The sequence below is a fragment of the Corythoichthys intestinalis genome, chromosome 4 (genome assembly GCF_030265065.1).
Source record: "Corythoichthys intestinalis isolate RoL2023-P3 chromosome 4, ASM3026506v1, whole genome shotgun sequence".
Classification (NCBI taxonomy): Eukaryota; Metazoa; Chordata; class Actinopteri; order Syngnathiformes; family Syngnathidae; genus Corythoichthys; species Corythoichthys intestinalis.
In genome coordinates, this window is record NC_080398.1 from 62,887,052 (window position 1) to 62,912,726 (window position 25,675).

The 25,675-nt window shown below is 39.7% G+C and overlaps 1 protein-coding gene across 4 annotated transcripts in view; it reads right to left on the reverse strand.

The window, feature by feature from the left end:
- LOC130914298 (ectonucleotide pyrophosphatase/phosphodiesterase family member 2) overlaps positions 1-24,357 on the reverse strand; it is a 221,653-nt gene extending 197,296 nt beyond the window's left edge. For 3 of the 4 annotated variants that reach the window (XM_057833355.1, XM_057833353.1, XM_057833352.1), the window contains exons 1-4: positions 23,998-24,357; positions 23,474-23,582; positions 21,140-21,201; positions 21,033-21,054 (exon numbers count right to left, since the gene is read on the reverse strand). In XM_057833355.1, coding sequence (XP_057689338.1) covers positions 21,033-21,054; positions 21,140-21,201; positions 23,474-23,582; positions 23,998-24,012 — 208 coding nt within the window. In that variant the 5' untranslated portion in view covers positions 24,013-24,357. The remainder of the gene's footprint in view (positions 1-21,032; positions 21,055-21,139; positions 21,202-23,473; positions 23,583-23,997) is intronic. The other variant, XM_057833354.1, reaches the window with a different exon arrangement.
- Between the last annotated feature and the right edge of the window lie 1,318 nt (positions 24,358-25,675).

A 25,675-nucleotide genomic window follows, 5' to 3' on the forward strand; every position in this document is an offset into this window, starting at 1 on the left:
TAAGCGTCAATGGAGTTGGGGACGTTTGGGGTATACGTCCTATTAATATCTGGTCATTTTCTGTTGATTTGGAGAAATTTAGTTTTTTCCCCATTGAAAATGAATGGGAAAAATTTTGGACGTCCATGGACGTCAATGGCAGCACCCCCTATAAGCGTCAATGGAGTTGGGGACGTTTGGGGGACACGTCCTATTGATATCTGGTCATTTTCTGTTGAAACTTTGTTTTTTGCCCATTGAAAATGAATGGGAAAAATTTTGGACGTCCATGGCCGTCAATGGCATCGACATCCATATAGTCAATTGAATCCAAGTACATTGGCATCAATAGATTCGACATGCATGGCAGTCAATGGCATCAATGATGTAAATTCCATTGGAAATCCCATTGAAATGAATGGGAAATGTTCCCATTAGAAATGAATGGGAGAGTTTTTGGCAAATTTCCGGGGAACCGTAATTTTTTTCCAAATTCTGTATACAACTTTATGCCCCTCACCGTCCTGGAATTTTTGATGCCCAAATTATGTGATTTGGTCTAAAATTGTAGGACTAGATACATTTTGAAAGTTTTTTTTTTCTCCGGAAAATTGCCGTTTATGGGCAAATGGAAAATTTTTCGGGACTGTTTGAAAAACTTCCCTGCGTCCCGCGAAAATTCCGGTCCTGCCGATACTTGAATTGTGCCGTTCGGTCAAACGGTTCGGGCTGTGCAGCGCGCCGTATTTTTCATTTACAATGAATAGGAATATTTTTTGCAAATTTCCAGGGAACCGTAAATTTTTTCCAAATTCTGTATACAACTTTTATGCCCCTCAACGTCCCGGAATTTTTGATGCCCAAATTATGCAATTTGGTAAAAAATTGTAGGACTATATACATTTTGAAACTTTTTTTTTTTTCCCGGAAAATTGCCGTTTATGGGCGAACGGAAAATTTTTCGGGGCCGTTTGTAAAATTCCCATCGTCGCGCGAAAATTCCGGTCGTGCCGATACTCGAACGGTGCTGATCGGTGGTACGGTTTGGGCTGCGCGGCGCGCCGAAAAAAACGTCAACAATTATTGAATAATAACTAGAAACTGCAATTTCGGGAGAAATTACACCTTGGTCTTTCCTCTGTGGAGATACAAATCTTAGCCCCACTCAGGTCTATCAATAGAATGGACCATAATGCCAGTCAATGTCACTAAACAAAGTAAAAGCCATTAGAAAAGATTGGGAGAATTGGATGTCCATGGCCGTCAATGGCGGCACCCTTCATAAGCGTCAATGGAATTGGAGAAGTTTGGGGGACACGTCCTATTGATATCTGGTCATTTTTTGTTGATTTGGGGAAAAAAAAAAATTCCCATTGAAAATGAATGGGAAAAATTTTGGACGTCCATGGACGTCAATGGTATCAACTTACATAAGCGTCAATGGAATCCAAGTACATTGGCATCAATAGAATGAACAAACATGAAGAAATGCCATTGGGATTTAATGGGAAGTTTGGACGTCCATGAACGTCAATGGCATCACCCTCCATAAGCGGCAATGCAATCGGGGACATTTGGGGGACACGTCCTAATGATATCTAGTCATTTTCTGTTGATTTGGGGAAAAAAAAAAAATTCCCATTGAAAATGAATGGGAAAAGTTTTGGACGTCCATGGACGTCAATGGTATCAACTTACATAAGCGTCAATGGAATCCAAGTACATTGGCGTCAATAGAATGAACAAACATGAAGAAATGCCATTGGAAATAAATGGGAAGTTTGGACGTCCATGGACGTCAATGGCATCACCCTCCATAAGCGGCAATGCAATCGGGGACATTTGGGGGACACGTCCTAATGATATCTAGTCATTTATTGTTGATTTGGGGAAGAAAAAAAAAATTTCCCATTGAAAATGAATGGGAAAAATTTTGGACGTCCATGGACGTCAATGGTATCAACTTACATAAGCGTCAATGGATACCAAGTACATTGGCATCAATAGAATGAACAAACATGAAGAAATGCCATTGGAAATGAATGGGAAGTTTGGACGTCCGTGGACGTCAATGGCATCACCCTCCATAAGAGGCAATGCAATCGGGGACATTTGGGGGACACGTCCTAATGATATCTAGTCATTTTTTGTTGATTTTGGGGAAAAAAAAAAAAATCCCATTGAAAATGAATGGGAAAAATTTTGGACGTCCATGGACGTCAATGGTATCAACTTACATAGGCGTCAATGGAATCCAAGTACATTGGCATCAATAGAATGAACAAACATGAAGAAATGCCATTGGAAATGAATGGGAAGTTTGGACGTCCATGAACGTCAATGGCATCACCCTCCATAAGCGTAAATGGAATTGGGGACGTTTGGGGTATACGTCCTATTAATATCTGGTCATTTTCTGTTGATTTGGGGAAATTTAGTTTTTTCCCCATTGAAAATGAATTGGAAAATTTTTGGACGTCCATGGACGTCAATGGCAGCACCCCCTATAAGCGTCAATGGAGTTCGGAACGTTTGGGGGAGACGTACTATTGATAACTGGTCATTTTCTGATGATTTGGGGAAACTTAGTTTTTTCCCCATTGAAAATGAACGGGAAAAATTTTGGACGTCCATGGACGTCAATGGCAGCACCCCCCATAAGCGTCAATGGAGTTGGGGACGTTTGGGGTATACGTCCTATTAATATCTGGTCATTTTCTGTTGATTTGGGGAAATGTAGTTTTTTCCCCATTGAAAATGAATGGGAAAAATTTTGGACGTCCATGGCCGTCAATGGCATCGACATCCATATAGTCAAATGAATCCAAGTACATTGGCATCAATAGATTCGACATGCATGGCCGTCAATGGCATCAAAGCAATGTAAAGTCCATTGGAAATACTATTGAAAGTGAATGGGAACTTTTCCCATTGGAAATGAATGGGATAGTTTTTGGCAAATATCCGGAGAACCGTAAATTTTTTCCAAATTCTGTATACAATCTTTATGCCCCCCACCGTCCCGGAATTTTTGATGTCCAAATTATGTGATTTGGTCAAAAATTGTAGGACAAGTAGCGTTTTGAAACTTTTTTTTTTTTCCGGAAATTTGCCGTTTACGGGCGAACGGAAAATTTTTCGGGGCCGTTTGAAAAATTCCCATCGTCGCGCGAAAATTCCGGTCCTGCCGATACTTGAACGGTACCGATCGGAGGTATGGTTCGGGCTGCGCGGCGCGCCGAAAAAAACGTCAACAATTATTGAATAATAATAATAATAACTAGAAACTGCAATTTCGGGAGAAATTACACACCTTGGTCTTTCCTCTGTGGAGATACAGATCTTAGCCCCACTCAGGTCTATCAATAGAATGGACCATAATGCCAGTCAATGGCACTAAACAATGTAAAAGCCATTAGAAAAAGATTGGGAGAATTGGACGTCCATGTCCGTCAATGGCAGCACCCTCCATAAGCGTCAATGCAATCGGGGACATTTGGGGGACACGTCCTAATGATATGTAGTCATTTTCTGTTGATTGGGGGGAATTCCCATTGAAAATGAATGGGAAAAATTTTGGACGTCCATGGACGTCAATGGTATCAACTTACATAAGCGTCAATGGAATCCAAGTACATTGGCATCAATAGAATGAACAAACATGAAGAAATGCCAATGGAAATGAATGGGAAGTTTGGACGTCCATGAACGTCAATGGCATCACCCTCCATAAGCGTAAATGGAATTGGGGAAGTTTGGGGGACACGTCCTAATGATATCTAGTCATTTTCTCTTGATTTGGGGGAGAAAAAAAAAATCCCATTGAAAATGAATGGGAAAAATTTTGGACTTCCAGGGACGTCAATGGCAGCACCCCCCATAAGTGTCAAGGGAGTTGGGGACGTTTGGGGTATACGTCCTATTGATATCTGGTCATTTTCTGTTGATTTGGGGAAATTTAGTTTTTTCCCCATTGAAAATGAATGGGAAAAATTTTGGACGTCCATGGACGTCAATGGCAGCACCCCCTATAAGCGTCAATGGAGTTGGGGACGTTTGGGGGACACGCCCTATTGATATCTGGTCATTTTCTGTTGATTTGGGGAAATGTAGTTTTTTCCCCATTGAAAATGAATGGGAAAAATTTTGGACGTCCATGGCCGTCAATGGCATCGACATCCATATAGTCAATAGAATCCAAGTACATTGGCATCAGTAGATTCGACATGCATGGCCGTCAATGGCATCAATGCAATGTAAATTCCATAGAAATCCCATTGAAATGAATGGGAAATTTTCCCATTAGAAATGAATGGGATAGTTTTTGGCAAATTACCGGGGAACCGTAAATTTTTACCAAATTCTGTATACAACTTTTATGCCCCTCACCGTCCCGGAATTTTTGATACCCAAATTATGTGATTTGGTCAAAAATTGTAGGACTAGATACATTTTGAAAAAAAAAAAAAAATCTGGAAAATTGCCGTTTGCGGGAAAACGGAAAATTTTTCGGGGCCCTTTTTAAAAAAGCCATCGTCGCGCAAAAATTCCGGACGTTTCGATATCTGAACGGTGCCGATCGGTGCAGCGGTTCGGGCTGTGCGGCGCGCCGAAAAAACGCGGAGAATAAGATGAATAATAATAATAATAATAAAAATAAGTACGATAAAGTTGCAGAACAGCATTACCTTGTTCTTTCCCTTGGAAAGACCAAGGTAATAAAGAAATAATAAAGAAGTACAATAAAGTTGTACAACAACATAACCTTGTTCTTTCCCTTGGAAAGACCAAGGTAATAATAAAAAGTACAATAAAGTTGTACAACAACATAACCTTGTTCTTTCCCTTGGAAAGACCAAGGTAATAAATAATAATAATAAGGCGAATAAAGTTGCAGAATAACAATACCTTGTTCTTTCCATAGTAAAGACCAAGGTAATAATAATAAAAAGTACAATAAAGTTGTACAACAACATAACCTTGTTCTTTCCCTTGGAAAGACCAAGGTAATAAAGAAATAAAGAAGTACAATAAAGTTGTACAATAACATAACCTTGTTCTTTCCCTTGGAAAGACCAAGGTAACTAGAAACTGCAATTTCGGGAGAAATTACACACCTTGGTCTTTCCTCTGTGGAGATACAGATCTTAGCCCCACTCAGGTCTATCAATAGAATGGATCATAATGCCAGTCATTGGCAAAAAACAAAGTAAAAGCCGTTAGAAATGAATGGGAGAATTGGACGTCCATGGACGTCAATGGCGGCACCTTTCATAATTGTTAATGGAATCGGGGAAGTTTGGGGGACACGTCCTAATGATATCTAGTCATTTTCTGTTGATTTGGGAAAAAAAAAAAAATTCCCATTGAAAATGAATGGGAAAAATTTTGGACGTCCATGGACGTCAATGGTATCAACTTACATAAGCGTCAATGGAATCCAAGTACATTGGCATCAATAAAATGAACAAACATGAAGAAATGCCATTGGAAATGAATGGGAAGTTTGGACGTCCATGAACGTCAATGGCATCACCCTCCATAAGCGGCAATGCAATCGGGGACATTTGGGGGACACGTCCTAATGATATCTAGTCATTTTCTGTTGATTTGGGAAAAAAAAAAAAAATCCCATTGAAAATGAATGGGAAAAATTTTGGACGTCCATGGACGTCAATGGTATCAACTTACATAAGCGTCAATGGAATCCAAGTACATTGGCATCAATAAAATGAACAAACATGAAGAAATGCCTTTGGAAATGAATGGGAAGTTTGGACGTCCATGAACGTCAATGGCATCACCCCCCATAAGCGGCAATGCAATCGGGGACATTTGGGGGACACGTCCTAATGATATCTAGTCATTTTCTGTTGATTTGGGGAAGAAAAAAAAAATTCCCATTGAAAATGAATGGGAAAAATTTTGGACGTCCATGGACGTCAATGGTATCAACTTACATAAGCGTCAATGGAATCCAAGTACATTGGCATCAATAGAATGAACAAACATGAAGAAATGCCATTGGAAATGAATGGGAAGTTTGGACGTCCCTGGACGTCAATGGCATCACCCTCCATAAGCAGCAATGCAATCGGGGACATTTGGGGGACAGGTCCTATTGATATCTAGTCATTTTCTGTTGATTTGGGGAAAAAAAAAAAAATTCCCATTGAAAATGAATGGGTAAAATTTTGGACGTCCATGGACGTCAATGGCAGCACCCCCCATAAGCGTCAATGGAATTGGGGACGTTTGGGATATACGTCCTATTGATATCTGGTCATTTTCTGTTGATTTGGAGAAATTTAGTTTTTTCCCCATTGAAAATGAATGGGAAAATTTTTGGACGTCCATGTAAGTCAATGGCGGCATCCTTCATAAGCGTCAATGGAATTGGGGAAGTTTGGGGGACACGTCCTATTGATATCTGGTCATTTTCTGTTGATTTGGGGTAATTTAGTTTTTTCCCCATTGAAAATGAATGGGAAAAATTTTGGACGTCCATGGCAGTCAATGGCATCGACATCCATATAGTCAATTGAATCCAAGTACATTGGCATCAGTAGATTCGACATGCATGGCCGTCAATGGCATCAATGCAATGTAAATTCCATTGGAAATCCCATTGGAAGTGAATGGGACTTTTCCCATTCGAAATGAATGGGATAGTTTTTGGCAAATTTCCGAGGAACCGTAATTTTTTTCCAAATTCTGTATACAACTTTTATGCCCCTCACCGTCCCGGAATTTTTGATGCCCAAATTGTGTGATTTGGTCAAAAATTGTAGGACTAGATACATTTTGAAACATTTTTTTTTTTTCCGGAAAATTGCCGTTTACGGGCGAAGGGAAAATTTTTCGGGTCCGTTTGAAAAATTCCCATCGTTGCGCGAAAATTCCGGTCGTGCCGATATTTGAACGGTGCCGATCGGTCAAACGGTTCGGGCTGTGCAGCGTGCGTTTTTTTTTCATTCAAAATGAATAGGAAAGTTTTTGGCAAATTTCCGGGGAACCGTAAATTTTTGCCAAATTCTGTATACAACTTTTATGCCCCTCATCGTTCCGGAATTTTTGATACCCAAATTATGTGATTTGGTCAAAAATTGTAGGACTAGATACATTTTTTAACTTTTTTTTTTTTTCGGAAAATTGCCGTTTACGGGCGAACGGAAAATTTTTCGGGGGATTTTGAAAAAGTCCCTGCGTCGCGCGAAAAATCCGGTCGTGCCGATACTTCAACGGTGCCGATCGGTGGTACGGTTCGGGCTGCGCGGCGCGCCGAAAAAACGCGGAGAATAAGATGAAGATATAATAAATAATAACTAGAAACTGCAATTTCTTGAGAAATTACACCTTGGTCTTTCCTCTGTGGAGATACAGATCTTAGCCCCACTTAGGTCTATCAATAGAATGGACCATAATGCCAGTCAATGGCACGAAACAAAGTAAAAGCCATTAGAAATGAATGGGAGAATTGGACGTCCATGGACGTCAATGGCGGCACCCTTCATAATTGTTAATGGAATTGGGGAAGTTTGGGGGACACGTCCTATTGATATCTTGTCATTTTCTGTTGATTTGGGGGAAAAAAAAAATTCCCATTGAAAATGAATGGGAAAAAATTTGGACGTCCATGGACGTCAACGGTATCAACTTACATAGGCGTCAATGGAATCCAAGTACATTGGCATCAATAGAATGAAAAAATATAATTAAATGCCATTAGAAATGAATGGGACATTTGGACGTCCATGGACATCAATGGCATCACCCTCCATAAGCGGCAATGCAATCGGGGACATTTGGGGGACACGGCCTAATGATATCTAGTCATTTTCTGTTGATTTGGGGAAAAAAAAAAAATTCCCATTGAAAATGAATGGGAAAAATTTTGGACGTCCATGGACGTCAATGGTATCAACTTATAGAGGCGTCAATGGAATCCAAGTACATTGGCATCAAGAGAATGAAAAAACATAATTTATAGCCATTAGAAATGAATGGGACATTTGGACGTCCATGGCCGTCAATGGCGGTACCCGCCATAAGCTTCAATGGAATTGGGGAAGTTTGGGGGACACGTCCTATTGATATCTGGTCATATTTTATTGATTTGGGGGAAAAAAAAAAAATTCCCATTGAAAATGAATGGGAAAAATTTTGGACGTCCATGGACGTCAATGGTATCAACTTACATAAGCGTCAATAGAATCCAAGTACATTGGCATCAATAGAATGAACAAACATGAAGAAATGCCATTGGAAAAATGAATGGGAAGTTTGGACGTCCATGGACGTCAATGGCATCACCCTCCATAAGCGGCAATGCAATCGGGGACATTTGGGGGACACGTCCTAATGATATCTAGTCATTTTCTGTTGATTTGGGGGAAAAAAAAAATTCCCATTGAAAATGAATGGGAAAAATTTTGGACGTCCATGGACGTCAATGGTATCAACTTACATAAGCGTCAATTGAATCCAAGTACATTGGCATCAATAGAATGAACAAACATGAAGAAATGCCATTGGAAATGAATGGGAAGTTTGGACGTCCATGAACGTCAATGGCATCACCCTCCATAAGCGTAAATGGAATTGGGGAAGTTTGGGGGACACGTCCTATTGACATCTAGTCATTTTCTGTTGATTTGGGGAAATTTAGTTTTTTCCCCATTGAAAATGAATGGGAAAAATTTTGGACGTCCATGGACGTCAATGGCAGCACCCCCCATAAGCGTCAATGGAGTTGGGGACGTTTGGGGTATACGTCCTATTAATATCTGGTCATTTTCTGTTGATTTGGGGAAATTTAGTTTTTTCCCCATTGAAAATGAATGGGAAAAATTTTGGACGTCCATGGCCGTCAATGGCAGAACCCCCTATAAGCGTCAATGGAGTTGGGGACGTTTGGGGGACACGTCCTATTGATATCTGGTCATTTTCTGTTGATTTGGGGAAATGTAGTTTTTTCCCCATTGAAAATGAATGGGAAAAATTTTGGACGTCCATGGCCGTCATTGGCATCGACATCCATATAGTCAATTGAATCCAAGTACATTGGCATCAATAGATTCGACATTAATGGCCGTCAATGGCATCAATGATGTAAATTCCAATGGAAATCCCATTGGAAGTGAATGGGAAATTTTCCCATTAGAAATGAATGGGATAGTTTTTGGCAAATATCCGGGGAACCGTAATTTTTTTCCAAATTCTGTATACAATCTTTATGCCCCCCACCGTCCCGGAATTTTTGATGTCCAATTTATGTGATTTGGTCAAAAATTGTAGGACAAGTAGCGTTTTGAAACTTTTGTTTTTTTTACGGAAAATTGCCGTTTACGGGCAAACGGAAAATTTTTCGGGGCCATTTGAAAAAGACCCTGCGTCGCACGAAAATTCCGGTCATGCCAAAACTTGAACGATGGCGATCGGTGCTATGGTTCGGGCTGTGAAGCGCACGTTTTTTTTCCATTCAAAATGAATAGGAAAGTTTTTGGCAAATTTCCGGGGAACCGTAAATTTTTGTCAAATTCTGTATACAACTTTTATGCCCCTCACCGTCCCGGAATTTTTGATACCCAAATTATGTGATTTGGTCAAAAATTGTAGGACAAGTAGCGTTTTGAAACTTTTTTTTTTTTCGGAAATTTGCCGTTTACGGGCGAACGGAAAATTTTTCGGGGCCGTTTGAAAAATTCCCATCGTCGCGCGAAAATTCCGGTCGTGCCGATACTTGAACGGTGCCGATCGGTGCTACGGTTCGGGCTGCGCGGCGCGCCGAAAAAAACGTCAACAATTATTGAATAATAACTAGAAACTGCAATTTCGGGAGAAATTACACACCTTGGTCTTTCCTCTGTGGAGATACAAATCTTAGCCCCACTCAGGTCTATCAATAGAATGGACCATAATGCCAGTCATTGGCACTAAACAAAGTTAAAGCCATTAGAAAAGATTGGGAGAATTGGACGTCCATGTCCGTCAATGGCAGCACCCTCCATAATTGTTAATGGAATCGGGGAAGTTTGGGGGACACGTCCTATTGATATGTAGTCATTTTCTGTTGATTTGGGAAAAAAAAAAAAAATTCCCATTGAAAATGAATGGGAAAAATTTTGGACGTCCATGGACGTCAATGGTATCAACTTACATAAGCGTCAATGGAATCCAAGTACATTGGCATCAATAAAATGAACAAACATGAAGAAATGCCATTGGAAATGAAAGGGAAGTTTGGACGTCCATGAACGTCAATGGCATCACCCTCCATAAGCGGCAATGCAATCGGGGACATTTGGGGGACACGTCCTAATGATATCTAGTCATTTTCTGTTGATTTGGGAAAAAAAAAAAAATCCCATTGAAAATGAATGGGAAAAATTTTGGACGTCCATGGACGTCAATGGTATCAACTTACATAAGCATCAATGGAATCCAAGTACATTGGCATCAATAGAATGAACAAACATGAAGAAATGCCTTTGGAAATTAATGGGAAGTTTGGACGTCCATGGACGTCAATGGCATCACCCCCCATAAGCGGCAATGCAATCGGGGACATTTGGGGGACACGTCCTAATGATATCTAGTCATTTTCTGTTGATTTGAGGAAAAAAAAAAATTTCCCATTGAAAATGAATGGGAAAAATTTTGGACGTCCATGGACGTCAATGGTATCAACTTACATAAGCGTCAATGGAATCCAAGTACATTGGCATCAATAGAATGAACAAACATGAAGAAATGCCATTGGAAATGAATGGGAAGTTTGGACGTCCGTGGACGTCAATGGCATCACCCTCCATAAGCAGCAATGCAATCGGGCACATTTGGGGGAAACGTCCTATTGATATCTAGTCATTTTCTGTTGATTTGGGGAAAAAAAAAAAAATTCCCATTGAAAATGAATGGGAAAAATTTTGGACGTCCATGGACGTCAATGGTATCAACTTACATAAGCGTCAATGGAATCCAAGTACATTGGCATCAATAGAATGAACAAACATGAAGAAATGCCATTGGAAATAAATGGGAAGTTTGGACGTCCATGAACGTCAATGGCATCACCCTCCGTAAGCGGCAATGCAATCGGGGACATTTGGGGGACACGTCCTAATGATATCCAGTCATTTTCTGTTGATTTGGGGAAAAAAAAAAAAATTCCCATTGAAAATGAATGGGAAAAATTTTGGACGTCCATGGACGTCAATGGTATCAACTTACATAGGCGTCAATGGAATCCAAGTACATTGGCATCAATAGAATGAACAAACATGAAGAAATGCCATTGGAAATGAATGGGAAGTTTGGACGTCCATGAACGTCAATGGCATCACCCTCCATAAGCGTAAATGGAATTGGGGACGTTTGGGGTATACGTCCTATTAATATCTGGTCATTTTCTGTTGATTTGGGGAAATTTAGTTTTTTCCCCATTGAAAATGAATGGGAAAATTTTTGGACGTCCATGGACGTCAATGGCAGCACCCCCTATAAGCGTCAATGGAGTTCGGAACGTTTGGGGGAGACGTACTATTGATAACTGGTCATTTTCTGATGATTTGGGGAAATTTAGTGTTTTCCCCATTGAAAATGAATGGGAAAAATTTTGGACGTCCATGGACGTCAATGGCAGCACCCCCCATAAGCGTCAATGGAGTTGGGGACGTTTGGGGTATACGTCCTATTAATATCTGGTCATTTTCTGTTGATTTGGGGAAATGTAGTTTTTTCCCCATTGAAAATGAATGGGAAAAATTTTGGACGTCCATGGCCGTCAATGGCATCGACATCCATATAGTCAAATGAATCCAAGTACATTGGCATCAATAGATTCGACATGCATGGCCGTCAATGGCATCAATGCAATGTAAAGTCCATTGGAAATACTATTGAAAGTGAATGGGAACTTTTCCCATTGGAAATGAATGGGATAGTTTTTGGCAAATATCCGGAGAACCGTAAATTTTTTCCAAATTCTGTATACAATCTTTATGCCCCCCACCGTCCCGGAATTTTTGATGTCCAAATTATGTGATTTGGTCAAAAATTGTAGGACAAGTAGCGTTTTGAAAAAGTTGTAAAAAATCGGAAAATCGCCGTTTACGGGCGAACGAAAAATTTTTCGGGGTCGTTTGAAAAATTCCCATCGTCGCGCGAAAATTCCGGTCGTGTCGATACTTGAACGGTGCCGATCGGTGGTACGGTTCGGGCTGCGCGGCGCGCCGAAAAAACGCGGAGAAACCATTGCATAATAATAATAATAATAATAATAATAATAAAGTTGTAGAATAACATAACCTTGTTCTTTCTTTCAGAAAGACCAAGGTAATAATAATAATAAAGTTGTAGAATAACATAACCTTGGTCTTTCTGAAAGAAAGAACAAGGTAATAATAAGGCGAATAAAGTTGCAGAATAACAATACCTTGTTCTTTCCATAGGAAAGACCAAGGTAATAAAAAAAAGTACAATAAAGTTGTACAACAACATAACCTTGTTCTTTCCCTTGGAAAGACCAAGGTAATAATAATAATAAGGCGAATAAAGTTGCAGAATAACAATACCTTGTTCTTTCCTTCGGAAAGACCAAGGTAATAAATAATAAAAAAAAAGTACAATAAAGTTGTACAACAACATAACCTTGTTCTTTCCCTTGGAAAGACCAAGGTAATAAATAATAAAAAGTACAATAAAGTTGTACAACAACATAACCTTGTTCTTTCCCTTGGAAAGACCAAGGTAATAATAAAGTTGTAGAATAACATAACCTTGTTCTTTCCTTTGGAAAGACCAAGGTAATAATAATAATAAGACGAATAAAGTTGCAGAACAGCACTACCTGGACTTTCCATAGGAAAGACCCAGGTAATAATAAGGCGAATAAAGTTGCAGAATAACAATACCTTGTTCTTTCCATAGGAAAGACCAAGGTAACAACATTACCCCATGTAAATCTTTAGTTGCAATTTTCTAAAATGGCGACAATCAACAAAAAAAAGAAAGTTGACTGCGATGGCAGACGCTTCAAGGATTGGTGAAAATTTGACTATTTTTTCACTAAAATACGCAACAACTGTGTTTGCCTCATTACCTTGGTCTTTCCAAGGGAAAGAACAAGGTTATGTTGTTGTACAACTTTATTGTACTTTTTATTACCTTGGTCTTTCCAAAGGAAAGAACAAGGTAATGATATTCTACAACTTTATTGTACTTATTATTATTATTATTATTATTTATTCATCTTATTCTCCGCGTTTTTTTGAGCCAACGCACAGCCTAAACCGTAGCCCCGATCGGCACCGTTCAAGTATCGGCATGACCGGAATTTTCGCGTGACGATGGGAATTTTTCAAAACGCCACGAAAAATTTTCCGTTCGCCCGTAAACGGCAATTTTCCGAAAAAAAAAAAAAGTTTAAAAATGTATCTAGTCCTACAATTTTTGACCAAATCACATAATTTGGGTATCAAAAATTCCGGGACGGTGAGGGGCATAAAAGTTGTATACAGAATTTGGAAAAAACTTACGGTTCCCCAGAAATTTGCCAAAAACTCTCCCATTCATTTCTAATGGGAAAAGTTCCCATTCACTTTCAATGGAATTTACATTGCATTGATGCCATTGACGGCCATGCATGTCGAATCTACTGATGCCAATGTACTTGGATCCTATTGACTATATGGATGTCGATGCCATTGACGGCCATGGACGTCCAAAAATTTTCCCATTCATTTTCAATGGGGAAAAAACAAAATTTCACCAAATCAACAGAAAATGACCAGATATCAATAGGACATGTCCCCCAAACTTCCCTGCTTCCATTGACGCTTATGGGGGGTGCTGCCATTGACGTCTATGGACGTCCAAATTTTTTCCCATTCATTTTCAATGGGATTTTTTTTTTTTTCCCAAAATCAAAAGAAAATGACTACATATCAATAGGACGTGTCCCCCAAACTTCCCCAATTACATTGACGCTTATGGAGGGTGCTGCCATTAACGGACATGGACGTCCAATTCTCCCAATCTTTTCTAATGGCTTTTACTTTGTTTAGTGCCATTGACTGGCATTATGGTCCATTCTATTGATAGACCTGAGTGGGGCTAAGATTTGTATCTCCACAGAGGAAAGACCAAGGTGTAATTTCTCCCGAAATTGCAGTTTCTAGTTTATTTTTATTCTTCTTCTTCTTATTATAGTCGTTTTTTTCGGCGCGCCGCGCAGCCCAAACCGTAGCACCGATCGGCACCGTTGAAGTATTGGCACGACCGGATTTTTCGCGTGACGATGGGAATTTTTCAAACCGCCACGAAAAATTTTCCGTTCGCCCGTAAACGGCAATTTTCCGAAAAATAAAAAAAGTTTCAAAATGTATCTAGTCCTACAATTTTTGACCAAATCACATAATTTGGGCATCAAAAATTCCGGGACGGTGAGGGGCATAAAAGTTGTATACAGAATTTGGCAAAAATTTACGGTTCCCCGGAAATTTGCCAAAAACTTTCCTATTCATTTTGAATGGAAAAAAACCGCGCGCTTCACAGCCCGAACCGTGAGACCGATCGGCACCGTTCAAGTATCGGCACGACCGGAATTTTCGCGTGACACAGGAAACTTTACAAATGGCCCCGAAAATTTTTCCGTTCGTCCGTAAACGGCAATTTTCCGTGAAAAAAAAGCAGTTTCAAAATGTATCTAGTCCTACAATTTTTGACCAAATCACATAATTTGGGCATCAAAAATTCCGGGACGGTGAGGGGCATAAAAGTTGTATACAGAATTTGGAAAAAAATTACGCTTCCTCGGAAATTTGCCAAAAACTATCCCATTCATTTCGAATGGGAAAAGTTCCCATTCACTTCCAATGGGATTTCCAATGGAATTTACATTGCATTGATGCCATTGACGGCCATGCATGTCGAATCTACTGATGCCAATGTACTTGGATTCATTTGACTATATGGATGTCGATGCCATTGACGGCCATGGACGTCCAAAATTTTTCCCATTCATTTTCAATGGGGAAAAAACTAAATTTCCCCAAATCAACAGAAAATGACCAGATATTAATAGGACGTATACCCCAAACGTCCCCAACTCCATTGACGCTTATGGGGGGTGCTGCCATTGACGTCCATGGACGTCCAAAATTTTTCCCATTCATTTTCAATGGGGAAAAAACTAAATTTCCCCAAATCATCAGAAAATGACCAGTTATCAATAGTACGTCTCCCCCAAACGTTCCGAACTCCATTGACGCTTATAGGGGGTGCTGCCATTGACGTCCATGGACGTCCAAAAATTTTCCCATTCATTTTCAATGGGGAAAAAACTAAATTTCCCCAAATCAACAGAAAATGACCAGATATTAATAGGACGTATACCCCAAACGTCCCCAACTCCATTGACGCTTATGGGGGGTGCTGCCATTGACGTCCATGGACGTCCAAAAATTTTCCCATTCATTTTCAATGGGAATTTTTTTTTTTTCCCCAAATCAACAGAAAATGACTAGATATCAATAGGACGTGTCCCCCAAATGTCCCCGATTGCATTGCCGCTTATGGAGGGTGATGCCATTGACGTTCATGGACGTCCAAACTTCCCATTAAATCCCAATGCCATTTCTTCATGTTTGTTCATTCTATTGATGCCAATGTACTTGGATTCCATTGACGCTTATGTAAGTTGATACCATTGACGTCCATGGACGTCCAAAATTTTTCCCATTCATTTTCAATGGGAATTTTTTTTTTTTCCCCAAATCAACAGAAAATGACTAGACATCATTAGGACGTGTCCCCCAAATGTCCCCGATTGCATTGCTGCTTATGGAGGGTGATGCCATTGACGTTCATGGACGTCCAAACTTCCCATTCATTTCCAATGGCATTTCTTCATGTTTGTTCATTCTATTGATGCCAATGTACTTGGATTCCATTGACGCTTATGTAAGTTGATACCATTGACGTCCATGGACGTCTAAATTTTTCCCATTCATTTTCAATGGGATTTTTTTTTTTTTCCCCAAATCAACAAAAAATGACCAGATATCAATAGGACGTGTCCCCCAAATGTCCCCGATTGGATTGGCGCTTATGGAGGGTGATGCCATTGACGTCCATGGACGTCCAAACTTCCCATTCATTTCCAATGGCATTTCTTCATGTTTGTTCATTCTATTGATGCCAATGTACTTGGATTCCATTGACGCTTATGTAAGTTGATACCATTGACGTCCATGGACGTCCAAAATTTTTCCCATTCATTTTCAATGGGGAAAAAACTACATTTCTCCAAATCAACAGAAAATGACCAGATATCAATAGGACGTATACCCCAAACGTCCCCAACTCCATTGACGCTTATGGGGGGTGCTGCCATTGACGTCCATGGACGTCCAAAATTTTACCCATTCATTTTTAATGGGAAATTTTTTTTTTCCCCCAAATCAACAGAAAATGACTAGATATCATTAGGACGTGTCCCCCAAATGTCCCCGATTGCATTGCCGCTTATGGGGGGTGATGCCATTGACGTCCATGGACGTCCAAACTTCCCAATCATTTCCAAAGGCATTTCTTCATATTTGTTCATTCTATTGATGCCAATGTACTTGGATTCCATTGACGCTTATGTAAGTTGATACCATTGACGTCCATGGACGTCCAAAATTTTTCCCATTCATTTTCTATGGGAATTTTTTTTTTTTTCCCCAAATCAACAGAAAATGACTAGATATCATTAGGACGTGTCCCCCAAATGTCCCCGATTGCATTGCCGCTTATGGAGGGTGATGCCATTGACGTTCATGGACGTCCAAACTTCCCATTCATTTCCAATGGCATTTCTTCATGTTTTTTCATTTTATTGATGCCAATGTACTTGGATTCCATTGACGCTTATGTAAGTTGATACCATTGACGTCCATGGACGTCCAAAAATTTTCCCATTCATTTTCTATGGGAATTTTTTTTTTTTTCCCCAAATCAACAGAAAATGACTAGATATCATTAGGACGTGTCCCCCAAACTTCCCCGATTCCATTAACAATTATGAAAGGTGCCGCCATTGACGTCCATGGACGTCCAATTCTCCCATTCATTTCTAACGGCTTTTACTTTGTTTTTTGCCAATGACTGGCATTATCATCCATTCTATTGATACACCTGAGTGGGGCTAAGATCTGTATCTCCACAGAGGAAAGACCAAGGTGTGTAATTTCTCCCGAAATTGCAGTTTCTAGTTTGCAAAGAGACATTCGCTGTTTTTTAAGAGTTCTATGTGAGGCGATATTACCAAACAAGACACGCTGACATATGCGACAAAAATATAGGGAACATACGCAGCGAGAAATTGAAGCAACTTGAAGCTAGTTTAATTTCACAACAGCAGTATTTCGCTAGAGCCCGAGATACGAAAGAGAACGCCACATAGGCTAGTTGCGAGATTTTTTAAATTATTAATTAAAAAAAATAAATAAAGCAAATGTGACACACAGAATGGCTTGCTAAAATTTGCTTCAATATATTGTTCTACGTAAAGGACGTCAGACAGGGTCGGTCCACCACATTTTTACCACACCAAATTTGGCCCCCTTTGCAAAACGTTTGGACACCCCTTGTCTAAGCTGTTGTAGTGGTATGAAAAACTATCTGAACCTTTTGTAATTTCTCACATTTCTGAATAAAATCACCATCAAATGTGATCTGATCTTTGTCAAAATCAAACAGATGAAAAAACTGTCTGTTTTAACTAAAACCACCCAAACTTTTATACGTGTTCATATTTTATTGAGAATAGTATGCAAACAATGACAGAACGGGGGAAATAAGTAAGTGAACCCTCTGCCTAAGAAGACCTAAAGAGCAATTGAAATAAATTTTTACCAAACAATTTAAGTCAGGTTTGTGCCCAATCGCTGATGATTGGTTTAAAGCTGCCCTGCCCACCATAAAACACACACCTGGTAAGAGTTGTCTTAATGAGAAGCATTGTCTGATGTGCATCATGGCTCGGTCAAAAGAGCTGTCTGAACACCTGTGATCAAGGATGGTTGATGTGTATAAAGCTGGGAAAGGATACAAAACCATCTCTAAAAGTTCGGATGTTCATCAATCGACAGTCAGAGAAGTTGTCTACAAATGGAGAGAGTTTGGCACTGTTGCGTCACTCCCAAGGAGTGGCAGTCAACCTAAGATGACGCCAAGAGTTCAACACAGAATACTCAGAGAGGTAAAAAAGAACCCTACAGTGTCTGCTAAAGACTTACAGAAATCACTGGCACAGCCCAATATCTCTGTGCACACATCAACTATATGTAAAACTATGGGCAAGAACGGTGTTCAAGACAAAATGTGAAGTAATTTCATAATATGCTAAATAGGGTCACAATAAAAGTAATTAAACATTGTCCAACAAATAAAGCATGAAAAAAATTATTTATATGTTGTATATTTGACAAAATAATCGCGTTTCCGAAGTTTGAGCCTGAAAGGGGACGAACCCGGAAGTGATACGTGACACCGAGAACAGCGATGGCAGCGCTCCATACGGCCACCCTACAAAGCCCTTCAAACAATGATTCAAACAGCGATATATGTGACAGATCGAGCGCAAGTGAGGAGATCCAAGTTTTTGAAGAGTTGGAGGAAGAGGAGGAGGTTGGAATTTTATGTTGGACCTTACATGTATTAGCCAGACGCTAATCAGGGTGCAAACAATGCGCCCAGACTACCTGACATGGAAAGGAGACAAGACCCATTGAGATTACAAGATTGGTAAGATATAGGCTGTTATTGTTTTTATGATTTGAAGCATGTCAGGTAAATTAACCACCTACTATTGCCTGGGATAAAAGAAACGTTTTGACGAATCCCCGATCGTGTTGTGGAGTGGGCGGTGGAGGCTAGCGACGTTGGCTTTTGTTTGCCTGGCATGTTTCGGCGAGCACCTCCGCCTTCGGACCCTCTGACGGCGGCAGGGGTGTTTGCCGAGGCATGTCAGGTAGATAAACCACCAACTATTGCCTTGGATAAAAGAAAAGTTTTGACGGATCCCCGATCGTGTTGTGGGGTGGGCGGTGGAGGCTAGCGACGAATGGCTTTTGTTTGCCTGACGTGTTTCGGTGAGCACTTCCGCCTTCGGACCCTCCGACGGGGGCGGGGGTGTTCGCCGAGGCATGTTAGGTGAATAAACCACCTACTATTGCCTGGGATAAAAGAAAAGTTTTGACGAATATATAAGTGTAGGCAAAATGAACTCAATACAACTATGATCGGGGATTGCCACGAGTTAGCTTTCGGCTGGCGTTGCTGGCTTCTGCTGTTCGTTCCGCAGCACAATCGGGGTTTTGTGTCGAGTTACCATCCGGCTGGCATCTCTACCTTCTACTGTTCATTCCACAACAGTTGACAGCTCTGCTTTGACAAAGTCATCAGTTATCCATCCAAAAATCACACTTACTTTTTTGCAAATCCTTGATCATAAGGCGACAGGTTGAGGAAGCAGGCATCTTCAAAGTGTTTGTAGCAGAGAACACTACTCGATGATGGCGTGAAATTCATTCGTTCGTGCGAACGAAAGATAACCATTTACGTGCCCTGCTATCCTTTGGCCACTCATACAACTTATCTTTAGATTGAGAACAATACATCGCCACACACTGCCGTGGCATCTTACCGAGAAGCAATGTAACAATACTGTTCTATGGCCGACTTCCCTCGCAGTTCTCTGTGTGACGTAATTTCCGAAGATTTCCGAAGATTGTCGAAGAAAATTATTTTCAATGTCAAGGGCATTGCTATGGGTTAAACAGTGAATCTGGAAGGGTTGCGTTAAAATAAGATAACGAAAATATGCTTATAATTGTTTAGCCATTGATATTATTCAAAAACATGGTTGGCCAACCTTACTTCACATTTGGTCTTTCATGGGAGGACTCCACGGAGGAAACCACTGCTGTCTAAAAAAAACATTGTTGCTCGTTAAACGTTCGCAAAAAGGCACTTGGACACTCCACAGAAGTTTTGGCTAAATATTTTGTGGACTGATGAAACCAAACTTGAATTGTTTGGGAGTAACACACAACACAATGTACGGAGGCAAAATGGAACATCTCACCAACATCAACACCTCATCCCTACGGTAAAGCATGGTGGAGGGAGCATCATTATTTGGGGCTGTTTTGCTACCTCAGGGCCTGGACAACTTGCAATCATCAATGGAAGAATGAATTGAAACGTTTATGAGGATGTTTTGCAGGAAAACCTGAAGCTGTCTGTCAGACAGTTGAAGCTAAAAAGGGAATGAATGCTGCAACAAGACAATGATCCAAAACACAGAAGGAAATCAACATCAGAATGGTTTCAGAAGAACAAAATACACGTTCTGGAGTGGCCAAGTCCAAGTCAAGACTTGAACACCATTGAGATGCTGTGCCATGACTGAAAGACAGCGATTCATGCTAGATATCCTAGGAATCTGACTGAACTACAGCAGTTTTATAGAGAAGAATGGGCCAAGATTAGCCCTGATCGATGTGCCAGACTGATCTGCAGCTACAGGAAGCATCTGGCTACAGTTATTGCTGGCAAAGGGGTGGGGGGCACAAAATATTAAATGTGATGGTTCACTTACTTATTTTTCCCCCTTTCTGTCCTTGTTTGCATACTATCCTCATTAAAATATGAAAACCTACATATGTTTCGGTGGTTTTAGTTAAAGCAGATACTGTTTTTTAATCTGTCTAATTTTGACAAAGATCAGATCACATTTGATGGTGATTTTATGCAGAAATGTAATTCCAAAAGATTATCATACAATTTCATACCACTGTAAATGAATGTGGCTTCTTCATAAAACGAAACAAGACAACTTTACTATCTAGCAATAACTCAAGTCTTAATAGGCTTCTCCAAAACAATACAGACACTTAAAACACAGATTAGCATCATCGCTAACTAGTTTAGTACTCCATACTCAGTCGTAACATCTCATCAACAAAAAAAGACAAACAACACAATTGGCTTCATTTACTCACCTTTGACGAAGGCACACTGGATCTAACAACAGAAAAACAATCTAACTCTTGGTACATGATAATAAAAATGAATTAGCAACCCAACCTGAGTGTAGCAGTGAACTCACTCTCTCGCTTGCTCTAATCACTGGCGCGTAACACATGAAGACCTGAGCAGGACTGCTCATAGCTGCTGGCAAAAATTAATGAAATCCGTTGGCAAATAATTTATTATTCGATTTTAAGCAATTAGTTGTTGCAGCCTTAGCCATTGTGGTTTTGAATTTGCTGTTTTGTTTAATTCATTATTGTGTTTTTGAGATTGCCATTTTGTTATTTTGATTTGCCCTTGTTTTTCAATTTGTTGTTTTGTTTTTTGATTTGGCGCTGTGTTTTTGAATTTCCATTTTTTTTATCTTTTATTTATGGCATTAAGTTACAGCAAGTTAAGGCATTATCTACTTCATAGCAGGTATTAACCGTTAGGTACAGTGAAATACAAATAAATACCATCAAATACTCGTTCTCCCCACTGTATAATGAATGATGGCTCTGAATTCAACCTAACCCTATGGGCTCTGAATTCAACCTAACCCTATGTACATATATACAGTGGGGAGAACAAGTATTTGATACACTACCAATGGGAAAACCCATTGGCAGTGTATCAAATACTTGTTCTCCCCACTGTATGTATATATATATATATATATATATATATATAATGTTTTGGTTTTTTTTTGCGTTTTAGGTATTTAGGAATGACAAAGCCTGTTAGGTAACTTCTGCGAATTTGAATGTGTGTGTTTTTTTTTTAATATATATATGGCTATTATATATGTACATACTGTATGTATATACTGCATGTGTATATTATATATATATGTGTGTGTATATATATATATATATATATATATATGTATACACATACAGTATATACATTTAAAAAAACAAATACAACAGAATTTTTCTGTCCAGACAGAGGAAGCACACTTTAAACATATTAAAGGGATAAGGAATCTTTCAGTGAACGTCAAGTAAAATTGAAGTATCTCGAGGCCGGTCCAAGTGTCGTCTTTTTTGGAAATGAAAATATGGTCACTCTACAGTAAATGCACAATAATGTTGAGGTCTGGGGATTGTGCCGGGCATACGAGATGCTCGACTTCATTAGAATGTTCCTCATGCCATTCTTTAACAATTATGTTTAATGACTATGATGCCAAAATGTTAAGTGTTTCCATTATTTTGTCCAACCCCTGAAATAGTGATACTGTAATCATGTTTGGATATAACCAGGGGTGCACATAAGCGGTCCGCATGCGCGCATGCGTACCGGACGTAGACAAACGCGCTGGCCCTCAACGACTTCCATACGCTTTTGCGTACCGATGGCTGACCACCGTATTTGCGGCGGACACGAGAAAATAACTTCTCAAGATGTCAAAGAGGCAGGCCACATTGAGTAATTACTTCCGTGTTCCCCCAACCCCGTCAAAAGACAGACAGACGACAGAGACGTCACCGGAGCTACCGAAAAAAAGGACTTTTGCTGAAAAGTAGGAGGTACCATGGCTAGAAGCAAATGATGCTCGCACGGAAATGCGGTACAAAATGTGCTGTGAGAATCCCAATGTCGCCGATAAGAGCAGCGCATTTTATGTAGGGTCAAAGATTTTCAGCCATCCAAACTTTGAAAAGCACGAAAAAAACAGAGCATCTGGCAATTAAGCAAACTATCAATGTCAAACAGGACCCCGCTCGCCCTATGGACAAGTGGCGGAATAAAGGTAATGAACAGCGACATGCACTGACAAACGTGTTTTTGCTCGCATTTTACAAAGCTAAACATGCACGTTCAATAAGGTTTTATGAGGAGGACATCCCACTTTTAAAAAGGCTTGGAGTTAATGTGGGAGCCGCATAATGCCCTTTATTTTGAATTGGTGCTTTTTATTTCTTTACATTTCAAAGTAATGGCAATTTTGTTGTGCCAGTTGATGTTAATCAAGCATTAATTGTTAATATAATTAATTAAAGTTAATTGGCTCTAAGTAAAGCTTGTCATAAATTTATCGCATCAGGCAGGTTGGCTCTCAAGCTCAATGAGGACCAAGTCACACCTCCAGGTCCTCCTCTAAGAACCTGGGCAAAAAAAATTATGTGCACCCCTGGATATAACGTTTACAGTATACTGCTCAGAAATGTCATGAAGGCAACAATTCACTTTTCAGTCAAGTCATGAAATTTCATGATAAAAAGATTCCTAAGGGATTTTTTTTGTGTGTGAGTGGGTCTTTTTTTTACCCAAATATCAAAAAAAAAAAAAAAAAAAAAAAGAAGAAATGTTGTGTAAATGTCGATATGACGGCGAGTTGATGTGCTACTTCAGGATTTCAAGCTCCGAGGAACTTATATGGTTACATCACAATGAAAGTGCTGTTCCAACGAGATATACTCACGGTCTGCTCTTTCCGTGTAGGTGGCGTCTGCCCCTGAGCGTTTAAATCGCTTGTACACAAAACCCAGACACAAATTGGTGTCGCACATTAGCCACATAATCCACACAAACTGAAAAATAGGGAGGGGTGGGGGGTGGAAATATAGGAGGGAAAAAACTAAATTTTTGATTTGTGTATGTGTGTGTGTTAAAAGACCTACTCTATCGTATGTTTGGCCGTAATCAAAAAGTATTCAACGTCTTGTCATTTGTTCAACTACTCATTGTTGCCGTTACAAATGGATGTATTTTGCAACTCCACGTAAAACATGTCCATTCATTTGATCAAGAAACCGCATTGGTTTGGTGAATCTTGCAGTTTCGTCGTTTTTTAACAGGGAAAAAAAAGAATTGTGAATGTCCGTTTCAATCATTTCTTCCCCCACCACATAAAATGTTAACATCACAAGATACGAATCATAAACATCTAATGACTTGCACGAACAAACATGCTACACTTCCTGTTATCAACATAACGACTCTTACCTTCAGATGAAGCATTGTTTAGCCTTCGGAAAAATCGGAGAAGACAAAGTCAAGCCCACTGCCTCAAGTTTTTTTTCTTTCTTTCAAAGCATAGACTGTCAGCATTACGGTAATGCACCAGTAATATTGTAATTATACCGATGCCTTCCTAGGAACAGTCCCTAAATAAAATACATGCAGATATCCAAGAACCGGTCCAGTAGTTCTGCGGGACTCTGGACCGCCCAGGACGCTAACTAAAAGTACTCTCATAACTCATTTGGCGGCGCGAGTTTGTTTGAAGTGAACCTTCTCTTGACTGCAGTGAGGTCTTCTAATGCCGTGGTCATGCCAGCCGCACTTTCTTTTCAGTTGCGTGTCCATTTCAGCTTTTACCTCACAAAGACAGGCGACGCTTCATAGAAAGAATTTATAACGATGACGTCATGTTCCCAAATGACGGCGTAGCCCCGTGTTCTTAGCGCTCGACTGTCACACGGGAAACGTGTATTAGAATCCCCTGGGGACCTTAATGTATTTGTATTTTTCTCAATAAAAAATGAATAATTGCTTCCAGACTAATAAAAGCACTATTGTGCAATTAAAGTGCGTATGACACCAAAAAGCATGTTTATTTCATATTTCTAGGGCTTTCAAACGATTAAAATTTTTAATCGAGTTAATCACAGCTTAAAAATGAATTAATCGCAATTCAAACCATCTCTAAATATGCCATATTTTTCTGTAAATTATTGTTGGAATGGGAAGATAAGACACAAGACGGACGCTTAACTTTCAACATACTGTACATATGTACTGTATTTGTTTATTATAACAATAAATCCACAAGATGGCACTAACATTAACATTCTTTCTGTTAAAGGGATCCACGGATAGAAAGACTTGTAGTTCTTAAAAGATAAATGTGAGTACAAGTTATAGTAATTTTGTATTAAAACCCCTCTTAATGTTTTCGTTTTAATAAAATTTTCAATCAAAAACTAAAGTAATAGCTCGCCATTGTTGATGTCACCGAGCGGGATGTCACATGGGCTCCCTGCCGTTCTTCCACAGTGTCTTTAACTACGTATGGTAGTGATTGAAATACACCACAAGGTTTCAATGGCAAGCTTTTAATTAATTAGAGATCTAGCCAAGGCAAAGTTGTATGTGTATTTAGCATAGCTATTTTGATTGGGAATGCCAGTTCTCTTTGCATTGAGGGCTTTTCTTTTTGTGAACATTATTTTTCTGAGAGATAGGAATATTATTTTTGTTGTGCTTTCCCTAAATGATACTGTAGCGACATAACTGTTCCGCCCAAATGCAAGTTGGGCAACCATGACTGTCAGCGGTGGCTGCAAAAGGTATATGTTCTGCGTTGTGTTCAATTAAGCGTGATAAGAAAAAGATCGTCTCCTGTCGTTCTTCCCCATGTTGCTTGCCACAATAATTATGTATGTTGTTCAAGAATTGCCAAAGCTTATGCCAATAACAGGCGCGGTCCAATGAACGCCTGTGTCCACTCGCATTTCTCTGCCTTTTACCTCTCAATCTGCAAAAACGGCGTCATTGTAATCTGAGGCAATGCATGAGCGGGTCATTCTGTGCATGTGTTAAACGCATCAAATATTTTAACGTGATTAATTAGAAAAATTAATTACTGCCCGTTAACGCGATAAATTTGACAGCACTAATT